Here is a 12549-nt window from a genome sequence, read left to right on the forward strand (position 1 = left end):
AAAAAAAAAAAAAAAAAAAAGATTTCCTCCCTAACCTAATATAATGCTAAAAACAGAAATTGTCTAAATTTATTGGGGATAAAAGTTAATGGGCAATGGAGTTACCTTAAAGCAAGATTTATTGTCTTATGATTAAAACTGAACTTGCACTGTTCTGACTAAGTGGCACATGTCCAATTTAATCATTTAATAATCCACAGGACCCAAGTTTTTGCTTCAATAGCTGCTTTTTTGTTTTGAGCAGCCTGAAGCCGGATCTCACTTCATAATGTGCTCCAGTGTTTTATTATTGCTGCAGTTGTCTCAAGTTGCAGCCTGTTGTAGAAATAAATGTTCTATACAAATGTTAATTTGGAAGAGTTATGATTGCTTTTCTTCTTTCAGTCCAAATGCTTAAAATTCATAAAATCTTTTGTGTTTATTTGACTCTTGGCTGCATCTGCAATTGTAACTATTTATGAAGAAAAATACATTTCCTTCTTCACATTTTGTCAATTTTGTAAAATGAATGTGTTCATTAAGTTGGGGGCTAATTTCAGGCTAGTGGAGGTTCTTCAGATGCCGATATTTATTTGACAAAATGGTGAGAAATTGCAGTGGAAATTAGGCAGGTAATAGAATTTTGATCCGTGGCTCAATATTGGTGTAGCCTGCTAAGAAAATTGGTTTCTGGCTCGATCAATAAAGTCTGAAAATTAGACCTTTGAGGCTATTTACTGGGGCAGAGTTACTGAGTGTGTGTGCACGTGCTCGCGCGCGTGTGTGTGTGTTTAACATTTTGGTCTTTGGAGAGAGCTATTAAAAACTGACGACAGCAGCCAGTCGTTATGCTTCATGAGCTTGTTGAAGGTAAAAACTTTGCTGTAAGATCTCACCGATCTTTGATTAAAGCTGTGAATTAAATGGTGTGAGGAAGTGTTTTTATGCATGTTGGCAGGAGGGTGTGTGTGTGTGTGTGTGTCTAAGGAGGGAAATTTACCAGGATATTGAACCAGTAAGTTCCGGCACAAATGAACAAGCTGCAGGAAATCTTGTAGCAGAGTTTGATGTTTGGAAGGAGCTGGAAATAAAGTCGCTGAACAAGTTTATTAGAGCCGAACCCCAGCCTTTCCTCTGGGGAAAGAAAAAAAGGTTTCCCAATTAAAGAATTTTGGTAAAATTAAGAGATATATTTATCATTCTGGAGAGTTGGTTCAGTATTAATAAGTCAGGATAGATGTATTTCACCAGGGAGTCATTTTGATACAAAATCCTCATTATCAAACTTTAAAAACTTAAAAAATTTAAATGTTAAGCTTTCCTTAAAGGGATGCATATCATATTTTGCTGAGAAGTGACGGAGTTACAGCCGTTTGTAATCGTCGTTGTGCACAAACTCATCCAATTTTGTGAGAAATGTTATAATCAGATAATAATTTGGGAATGACTCTCAGCTACTACCACACCAAATCTTAGCCTAATATCTGTAAAACTGACAGAGTTATATCTATTTTTGTGTTTACGAAGGTGGCCAAGTTGAATAGGGTTGACTCCAAAAGTTAATCATGTGAAGATGTGTAGCCAGTTATTACTTACAGGTAGTTTCATTAAAATCTGTCCATTGGTTCATGAGATATTTAGCTAACACTACAGACAACCACTCATAGACATGGGCACAAACTCAGCTGTGGCAGCAGGTGATGAGGTTTTGTGAGGTTTATTATTTATGCAGAATCTTAATAACGAGGTGAACTTCCACTAAACTTCCTGATTTTCTTTCTTTTTTTAAAAAAATGCTCTAGGCATGGCCATGAGCACTGAAAGTAAAAATAGACAAGCCCCACTGGATAATTCTTCTGGTCATTAAGAATGGTTATTTATAAAAAATAAAACATTTTAACAGTTATTACTGAACTGAAGTGATCCATTTTTAGCATGTTCAGTGTAAACCTGATCAGTGTGAGTTGTTTATTAGTAGAAACAGGACAGCTTTTAATTAGGCTGTCATCTTTATGAATAACAGGTCTTGATGAGTTAAGCTTGTTGTTCCATGAGCTGAAATGTGTTGTGACGCCGTGGCTATTGTGTTTGTTTGTCTCGTTGTGATCGCAGCAGATGTTTGAGGGGAACGCTCTTCCTCAGCTCGTCTCTCTACATTTACACCTGGAAATAATAAGCTTCCTGAGAGCGAAACACTGCTGCTCTGTCAGCTCCAGCTTATTATCTGTGGAGTGAAGTGCAATGATACGTTTAACTGCTGTTCGGTTTTTGTCCCTTTATGGCTAATTTTCTTACAGACTCAAAGTTAAAAAGAAATACATCCTCCATGTATCAGACATTCGCTAATTTTGCTTACAGATTTTTAATTAAACGACACATGAGAAAAAAAATGTGTGGATTTTGTTTCTTTTTACCAGTTTTCATGACATATCAATGAGTGCCTTTAAAGTATAAAATTAATAAACAACTTGGAGTTTGTGCAGAGTACCTCTGCAGTAATTTAATGTATGATTTTCTTAAAATAAAGTTATTTCACTCCGTCTACATGTGCATGTTGTTCATGGATCATCTCCTTGGTGATAGAAACTCAGACAAAAAGATTGTGGTTAAGTAATAAATGTCTCAGAGCTTTTAACTGTTTAGTTATATTATCAATATTTAAAGTAACCCAGTCAAAATCTACCTTTTTCTGTAACAACAGCTGAACTTAGAAGAAGCTGAGACTTTTTCATCATTAGCTGGAGAGCACAGCATTGTCATTAGAGAATTACAAAGTATCTTAAAGTTGATCTTGTTAGTAAAATAGATCAGATGTGTTTGAAAAAGGAAAGTAAGCATTTATCTTTTTCTTAAACCAAGAAGATTTAAGTGCAGGAATAACTTGACTGTGTTTTTTTGGGGGAAATAAATGTCTATATGTGTACATTTTGTGTCTCGCTGCAGTTTTGAAAACAATAGAAAATTGGAAATAGTAGTTTGACTTCCTGTTTTGGCCAATTATCAGCACAGAGAGCAACAGCAGCGGAGTCTGTGGCGTGCAGCCTGCGGGGGCAAGTTAACAACTTCTCCCAATTTAACAACAGCTCTCAAAATTCAAATGCTCTCTCAAAGCGACGACTCCGTTAAATTGGGGCGCGCTTGTGGGGGGGTTCATGCCTTAGAATCGTCTCATCTTTCTTCAGTATCAAAGCATCTCGGTGACAGCTGTCTTTGCAAACAGGAACTATTAAAAGATAAGTCAGCAGACTTTTAATGGAGCCGTCCTTTGTGGCGCTTGTAAATCCTCTCCGCTCTTTTTTGGTCTCTCTTTTCAGAAACAGAAATAAAATCCAGTCAAACTCAAACCTGACAGCAGCAAATGTCGTGACCTCAGCGAATCAGACTGAAAACTTCTGTTATTTTTTCCTCTTATCATCCCTTTTATATGCGTTGTGGGAAAATGCATCTCAAACTGCAGCTGTTCTTTAAGTCAGGGGTAAAATTAGCTCAGCAAACAAACACAAAAGCTTTTGTTTGTCATCAAAAGTGATTTCTAATAATTCTTTAAGATACTCCAAAGCAAAGGATATAAAATAACATTTATTGTCTGTTTGTGTTCTGCACGGGAACACGTTTTATCACCAGAACAACTTGCAGCTTTCCTTGAATGCGAATGTTTCCATACGTCTCCTCTCCTCCCTGATTGTTCACATTATTTGCATTAGTTTTGAAAAGAGGGCGAACTGAAGGTGGTTGTATCAACAAAACTATCAGCTTACAAAAATGTAAATAGCTTTAGTCATAGTTTTAATCCCTGCGTGTTAGTTTGAATGTTGATGAAAATTAGAGAAGTGAAATACATCAACCTGTCAGGATTTGGGTTTTGTTGTTTTTTCTTTGTGATTTCTTTTGTTTAGGGTTATTGTTTTCATGTTCTGTCTTTGTTCTGTCATCCTTCACTTCTCCTCTGTTTATCTTGTCTTCCTGCCACGCCCATCTTCACCTGTTCCTGGTTGTAATCACTCACCTGTGCCCACTTCCCCTAATGACCCTCAGCTTTAAAACCTGGTCACTTTCTCCTCTTCCTCGCCTCTTGTTCCCTGTTGCTGCTTCTTGTCCCTCAGCGCATGTTGTCTCGTTCCTTGTCCTGCCTTGTCTCGCCTTGTTTGGATTTTGTTTTGTTTAGTTTTAGCTGCCACGTCAGCCTTTGTTTTTGTTTATTCTTTAGTTTAATAAATTAGTTTTTTTATGAGGAGTCTGTGTTCGCCTCCTTCTCCACAACCAAACAAAGATGTTTCTCAATCTGTTAGCAGACGAAGAATGTGTTTGGGATGAGTCTCACCTAACAAACCAGATCTAAAGATATGACATGATATGCCATTTTAGTGCTGGGCAGCCATCTTGAATTGAGTTGACTCTGATTTGAAATTGTTAATTCTGCACATTAAGTGCATTTAAAACTGATCACCTTTTGGAGTCAACTCAGTTTACGATGGCTGCTAAACACAACAATGTTTAAAATTCAGCCTGGTAGTAGCTGAGCGTCATCCCAAACACATGTTTTAGCCGCTACCAGGTTGTGTAAGATCTGGAAGGAATTTGATAAGTTTAGGTAAAAGTCATAATTACGATCAGAGGACCCAGACATCGATGCTTCTTGTTTGTGTTTGTTTGTTTTAAATTACTTCTGACAGTAATTTAGAAAGAAGAAACAAACAATAAAGCCTGTGGAAGGATCATTAACTTGTTAACCCTGGGACACAGCTGGCTCCAGTTCTGCTCTCTTCCTGATCACATCCAGCTTTGAAAATCTGCCTATCTAGATGATAAATCACCAAGTTATCAAGTTCCAGTTTGCTGCTGATGCTGCATTCAAGAACAAATGGAAAATTTGAATTTCCAGCTTACAACAAGGTACAAAAATTAAGAGTATTCCCACAAAAAGTCAGATTTACTTGCGAGAAGAAAGAATATTTGACAGCATCTGAGTAGAGACTTCAGAAATCCCAAATTAATGAGCAAAGCTGTTGTGTCAGAGCTGAGTTTGAGTTATGATGTATCCTAAAAAAAGAAAGTTTCATGGTTCATAATGTTCCTTCTGAAACACACGTACTCAGCACAACGACTGCAAGTTACTTTTCCTTCTTTTCTTCTCCTGTCGAGGGCTCCGTAATCCCTACAAATGGGACACGTCTTGTTTCGTACTGAACATTGACATCTTTTTAAGTATATTTAGTGCACCTCAGAAAGGACAGAAAGGACAAACCAGATCACCAAACTGTTATTCCTTTATGGCTATAGGAAGATTTTTACTCTAATCGAAATGTCATCTGCTGACAGTCGACTTAAGCGCCACAAATCCACCTGATTGCTGATGGCTTTCATTTCGCTTGTGTGTGTTAACATGTACATCTGTCAGGAGAGATTATTATCTGTCAAATACAGCACCGAGCTAATCCCTCTATTTGCAGCTTTAAGTCACTGTGACGGGGGGAGATAGCGTTAAGCCCTCGTTGGGAGGCTGAGCAGCAATCTATAGACAGATGCTGGTTTAATCACTTGTATCAGCGGACATACATGGGCAAACATACAGAAAATTAAAGCCTTCCTCGCAGGCATTCGCACATACTTCCTGAACTGCAATCCCACAGTTGCTATTGTCTGCCTCAAGCTGTTATTAAATGTCTGAAAGGCTCAGTGGCTGTTTCACTGAGATAATGACTTTTATCTGCTTTCCCTAAGATGGTCATCGTTCACTGTAAAAACAAACTCTTGAAATTAACCAATAAAACTAACAGATTATAACCAATATTTTAGAGTAAATGTGCCTAAATGCAACAGTTAAATCACGTTTTTTATTTATTTTTTTACTGAACTAAATCAGATGAATGCTAACTATTCAGATATACTTGTAACTTCTCAAAACCTGTCAAGCTTTACATATTTTTAAATCATTTTAGTTGAAAAAATAGGTAAATTTAGACACCCAAAATACATTAAATGTTGATGACCTGTGTTAACTAATATCCTAGGTTGAATTTTAATTAAAAAATGTTTAGGTTGTTTAGGAAAATAAATAGTTAATGTGGTTAAAAGTTGACTGTTTTTCTAAATGACATGTAACAGCTAAAGTATTGTCTTCAGTTCAAAATCTCTTTTTTACCACCTAGCTCTCACACACTCCTGTGAAAACACACACACACACACACACACACACACACACACACACACACTGAGTACTTCTGTCTTTGTGTTTACTCTTCTGTTGCTCCTTGATTTAAACTTTTCTGTGTGTCAGCCTTGATTCTTCTCTTTTGCTTCACTCATGTCAGCTTGTTTGCTTTTTTTCGTCGTGTCTTCTTCAGTTTTGCCAGACTCTGTCAGATGCACGTCTCACTTTATTTTCGAGATACTTAAGGTGTGTGTTTAGAGTTACTAGGTCTCAAAAGTGGGGCAGTTCTTGCATTCATTTCCATCTCCTTGTGTGTGTATTTTTTTTAAGGTGTGAAACGTTTCATTGCTAATACATATTTAGTCAAAGTCTGTTCTTCTTCTTGGTCTCTCTGCTCTTTTCTTTATCTCGTTTCACTGGATGTTTTCATCTTCATTTCACCCTTTTCTGTTTTTTATTTTGATTTTTTTATCCTAATTAAAACAGTCACAGGTTGCCTGAATTTATTACAGCATTAAAAGTGAAAATGCTGTGTAGAAATTTTCAGGTGGGTTGGAAAAAAACACGATTAACATTCAGAAATTAGCCTACTTACAGTCCCACCTGTGGCTAACTGCTAATGAAGAAAACCCTGTGAATATAGGTTAGTGCAGAGCTCTGGTATTATGCAATGTGATAGCTGTAGTCTCAGTTTTAGTTCTTGTTCTAATGCAGCACCAGCTGTTCACAGAAGCACTGCGTATCAGGAAAACAGTATTTGACAATTAAACTCAATTAGTTTGTATCCAGTTTGCACTTGTGTGCACTGGGAGGCCGAGTACTGCAGGGTTCTTTCAAGGGCTTTTCAGAATTATTTGATTTTTTTTTACAGAAAACAATCTTAAAAGACAAATGTCCAGCTGAAGAGAGGTCCTAAAACTTACTGCAAAGAAAAGAGCTCCATAAACAAGGTGTGCCTGCTGTGGTTCTGTAATCCTGTTGTGTTATAACCAACGTGTGTCACAGACATTTAATAAGACGACAGGAAAAAAGAAGCCACTACCTCACTGCTGTTAACGAACATCTTTGATAAATATTTGCAGTTAAATTCAATATAACTTGCTCTGTTTTTACTCTGTTTTGGAGCGCTTTAATTTGTTGTGCTTCTTATTTTCCAAACTGCCTGTTTCATCCACGTATATCTTTTTCATTGTGTTCAAAGTTCATGTCAGATTAACAAAGCTGTAACGCCACGACTTCAGTAAGTGTTGGCCGTCAAAAATCAGTGTTAATGCACTTTCAGCTCTCGCCCTCATTATACAACACTTGTGCCTTGATGGCGAAAAAAAAAATTATAATTATATTATTATTAAGCCACTGCTGGTTCTCAGTGATTCATACAGATCAAACTGTGTGTAGCAGAATCAACGAAATGATTGCTGCTTTTCACGTTCTGAGACGGCGTGTGAATGGCCCCTGTGTCAGGTTTCTCTATAAAGCTAGTATCTCACTTGGCTGCAACTGCTGGAGACTGTGTGGTGATTAAAAATGGTGAGAAAAGACACATCTTTAGTTGCAATCTCACTTCACTCGCAACTGGGTTTATTTTTATGTGCACAACTATTCTGCACATTATTTTGCTGCCTACCTAAACTCACGTAGTACCCACCTGGGCTCATCTTTATTTCCACCGAATTTTGGCCCAAAGGCAGGGTGGTCACCTTTTAGTCAGAAGGTCAGAGGTTCAATCCCCAATCTCTGGATAAGACACTGAACCCCCAACTTCCCCCCAATATCCTTATTAGCATATGAGTGAGAGTACAAAAGTTCGATATTATGTAAAGAAAGCATTGTAAGAGTGTGTATGAATGAATGAATGTGGACCATTTACAGTTAGTGTGGTGCATCAGACCTGTTGTTGCTCAATCAGCTGCACTAAAATGCCACTACTCATCGTTTTTCCACTTATCTGGTGAGGCAGGGTGGCATCAAGCGCTCACCCTGTGCTGATGTGACCTGCTCGAGTTTTCTTCTTCTCCTCCAGAAACACTTTGATGCACATTTTATTTTGCAAATGCAAATTATGCTTACAGTCAGCTTTATTCATTCACTAATTTTTTTAAAGCATCATGATATGATATGATTCAAACAGTTTTTTTGAAGTCTTTAATCGTCTTTGTCTGTGTCTCCCAGCAGAATGTGTACTACACCAGCTCCCAGCAGCTTCACCTGGGCGTTCTGAGTCCGACGATCGATGATGATGACAATAAGTGTCTGGTGGACGTGAACAGCAGACCCAGACTGCTGGAGTGCACCTACGCAGCCACCAAACACATGAAGCTCACCTGGACATTCACTCAGGTGAGCCTCAGTCACAGCTCAGTTTTACAGCAGCAGACAAGAAAAGCAACAACGTCCCTCAGGTTTCCACGATTACCGGTGTCAAGGGATACCATGGTTTTAAAAAGTCAGAACCACTGTTTTTCTGTCATACCGCTCTAGCTGTTTAAATACCTGAAAGTGAGATGCCAGAGACAGTGAGGGGTTTTTGTTTTTCCAACTCCTGGACGCACAGAGCGATGCTCCCCTGCTCCCCTCCTCCCTCAGCTGATGCAGGGATCTGTCACTCAGCCTCTTGTTTATGGCCAAGCGCACGGTGAAGCAAGCATACTGCTGCAGGTTCGCAACAAAAACCTATCACGGTGCTTTCTCCAGACCTGTAGTAGAGAGAGTTCTGGTTACATTTTTACCTCGTACTTGACTTCGCTGGTAACTAGCTTCCTGTTCAGATGAACTCTGCAGTGATGGAGAGATGCTGAACAGCATTTAGTTCTTCTCAAAGGCAGCAACCTGGAACATACTGAATAAACATTCACAGCCCTATTATAGCAGTATCAGATAATTCAGTAATAACAGTTGGGGTTTTTTTTCTTTAAAATAAAAGAAAATATCTTGTGGGATACAATTTTTTTAGTTTTAATACCATGAAACCGCTTAACGTTATCATACCATCAGAATCTCCTGTTCTGTCTTCTTCCTGCATGTTTTACTGTTTGGAGTCTTTCAACTCATTTCACCTGATTTATTTGCTTATTGCCATTCTTGATGCAGAAGTAACTTCCTAGTTTTGTCTGCTGGACCAAGACTCTGTGCTTTTAATGTGCTGTTTTTAATAACCGAGTACGATTCAGGTCTCTTCCTCCTCACTTTGTGTCTGACTTGAAGCACCCCATCTGGGTTTTTTTTTTTTAGAGCGTATATCATTCATCTGTCACTTTATGTGTCAGGCGTTTTGAAAGCACATCTGCCTCTGTTGGTGGATAACGAGCTTTAACACATCCACAGATTCTGACTTTTAACAACCTTCACTTGTTTTTAATCTTCACACTTTTAATGTTGTCCTTAAGTGTGACATGTAAGTCGAGGAAGCTGGGTAATTAGTAAAAAGAAGAAACTATTCAAGCTCTAGGCATCTCCGGTTTGTGCGTTCGTATTTGCATTTCTCTGTGTGCTGTTTTTGTTTCAGACATCAGACTGAATAAGAGGCTTATACTTTATCATCATCCTGAGATTTGATGTCCAGTGTCCTCAGAGGATAATATCGTGTTTCCGTCAGCGCTCCACTTCCGTCAGGATCTGTAGCTGCTGGGCTCGTTGGTGCTGGGAATCTAATTAGCATCAGACAGATTCAGAAATCTCACTTTCAATTTATGTCAGAAGTTAAAAAAAATGAACCCCGTTAGGCAACACCCCTGTGAGGTTTTGAAAAAAAAAAACAACTCTATATTCTTTATGAAAAGTTGGAATAAGGCCCAAAGACGGAACAAACTTTTAGACAGAACAAAAACAGCCCCTGTGGCGTTATTTTATTAAGCTTCTTATTGTCATTAAAAGCTAAAGAAATTATACAACCCTGAAAGTTATATTTACTTTCAATTTTCTCTAAGCAAACACTGACCTGTCTGCAAACTAATGTACAGCAGTTTCATTATTATTTCTCCATGTGTGCTGCCTCTTTAACTGCAGAATGATGCACTTTTTTATCACCTGAGCAGCGTTTTCACCCGTATCTGTGTTTGTATCATTAGCAAAATATCTCTTGAAGCACGGGACAGATTTTAATGAAACTCTCATAAAGTATTCATTGGATGAACATCTACGACTGATTGGCTTTTGGAGTCATGGCCACCACAGCAAAGCAGCTATATCAAACACAAACATCAGTCAGTTTTACAGATATTGAGCTAAGATTTGGCGTGGTAGTAGCTAAGAGTCGTTTACAACACATACTTTGAGCACTACACTTTTAGCTTTTTTGTATGAATAAAACTTTGGCTTCAAGCCTGTCTGTTGTCAAAATATCTCATGAACCACTGAATGGATTTTAATGGAGCTCAGACAGAAATCAGTGGATGTTCGTCTACAGCCGATTAATATTTGGAGTCATTCCATTTCAAGATGGCAACCAAAGCTACCAGACAAAAATGGCTTTAACTCAGTCAGTTGTACAGATATTGAGCTAATATTTGGTGTGGTAGTAGCTAAGAGTGAGCTCTGTATAATGTCATTGACAAGGTTTGACCAAATTAGCCATAAAATTCAAGCAATATGCATTCCTCAAAGAAATGCTCTGCCTTTTTATTTATTTGTTTTCTTCTTGGCAAAGTGTATTCTGTGTCAAATAAGACAAAAATACTACACAATACAAAGTTATTTTGTTAAGTCAGAGGTCTTTCTTCCTTGGAAATAAATAAATCTTAGACCAAAAGGGGCCAAAATGTGCCGTAAAATCAAAAACGTGCACGTGGAGTTCAGAAGGTTAAAAAACGAGGAAAGGAAAAAGAAAAAATGTTATTTTAAAAAGACCAAAGTTTGAAGCGAAAGTGTTTTGTCAGAACTGGAAAGAAGTGAAGTAAACAGGAGCAGGAGCAGCATTTTTGTTTGTCAAGCAAACACTCTGTATCTGTGAATAATTGAAAAGCAGATCTTTTAAAATATTGAACTAAACCCTCGGGGAGCAGCGATCAGAAAAGAGAAAAAAGAAAAGAAGAAGGTGAAAAAAAACGAAATAAATTCCAACAATCTCACCAACAGCTCATCATATTTTCTGACTTGCAGCAGGTATAGGCTCTGATGATACAAGTCAATTCTATTACATTTACTTTTTTTCTGTTTGCTTGCTTTTATTTGGACCTTTATGAGTAAAACTAACTCTCTGCCAACCCAGTAAAAGAAAGTTTCATTTTGTGATGCTGAGCGTGTCGCCACTGTGAAAACCTGAGCATCAGAACGAGCAACGCAGACGGCTTAGAGAGGAAATATCCTTTTCTCTCAGAGCAGAAACGTCAGGGATTGATTTCAATCTACTGCATTCAGCCTTGACGGAGACGTAAACACAGCACTGAAGAAAACCTTTTCAAATGAAAGGCCTGCTTGAAAGACTGCATATCGCCCGCCGCACTTCATGCCACAGTTTTAAACGGTCTTTTGTTGAGAAACAACAAAGTTGCAGAGGTTTTGGTCAAACCTCTAAAATCACAACATGTCACACTTATAGTATGTGTTAAGGATGACTCTCAGCTGCTACCACATCAAATTTTAGCTCAATATCAGTAAAAGTGACTCATTTATGAGATATTTCAGCAACAGACACACAAACACAAGCAAAAATATCATCACCCTTTTTCAGTCGCACCAGGATTTAACAGATGTCTTTCAAATAAAAGTTGAAATTTCAGATGAACAGGCATTGTGTTCCAAATGTTTGCTTTTTCACAGTGATTTGACAAGTGGCATTTTCTCATAATAATTTCACAGAAAGGTGGAAGAGCAAGTCCGTTTTAGGATTTAAATTCAAACTTCATGTCGTGAAAATCGATGAAATTTGCTAATTCACTGGGAGAGAAAATCAGTCTTCGGTTTGAGGAAGTCATTAAAGGACGTGACAATAGATAAACAGGGGTATTTTAATACAAAAGATGTTAAAACAATTGCATTTTTCTCCAGCATTTAAAGCCGTAGCTTCTCTTTCACATTTTTTAAGGTGAACGGCTCGATGACTGAGCATCTGGCTGACAGATTAGCTGACTCGGGCCAGCTGAGGCACGTGACGGTCCGTCTGATGGTTCTCTGGCTGACTTGCTGTCTGACCGGCTGATTAACAGGCGCTCCCCACCATAATAGCAAGGAATCGATAGTTCAGTCCAACTCTGCACTCTGCAGAATGACAGGAGGGCCGATGCAGAATCCACAGCAAGGTGGTGGAGAAATGCCAAATGGTTGTCTCTGCTGGAAAAATGATTTTTCGGGAAAGTGTGCATGTTGGTACTTACACTAACTTAGCCTCTACACGCTGAGTGTGAGCTGCGGTGTTCAGGGAAGCCCACAGGTGCTGCGCAGACTTTTAAGTACATTTGTTGGAAGTCACTCAGGAGGTCGCA

At 38.3% G+C, this 12549-nt stretch overlaps 1 protein-coding gene across 1 annotated transcript in view; it reads left to right on the top strand.

Moving 5' to 3' along the window:
- LOC108243441 (polypeptide N-acetylgalactosaminyltransferase 18-like) overlaps positions 1–12549 on the top strand; it is a 139079-nt gene that overhangs the window by 117003 nt on the left and 9527 nt on the right. Inside the window, exon 10 of the mRNA XM_017428868.3 lies at positions 8306–8470. Coding sequence (XP_017284357.1) covers positions 8306–8470 — 165 coding nt within the window. The remainder of the gene's footprint in view (positions 1–8305; positions 8471–12549) is intronic.

Source organism: Kryptolebias marmoratus, linkage group LG11, assembly GCF_001649575.2.
Source record: "Kryptolebias marmoratus isolate JLee-2015 linkage group LG11, ASM164957v2, whole genome shotgun sequence".
Taxonomy (NCBI): domain Eukaryota; kingdom Metazoa; phylum Chordata; class Actinopteri; order Cyprinodontiformes; family Rivulidae; genus Kryptolebias; species Kryptolebias marmoratus.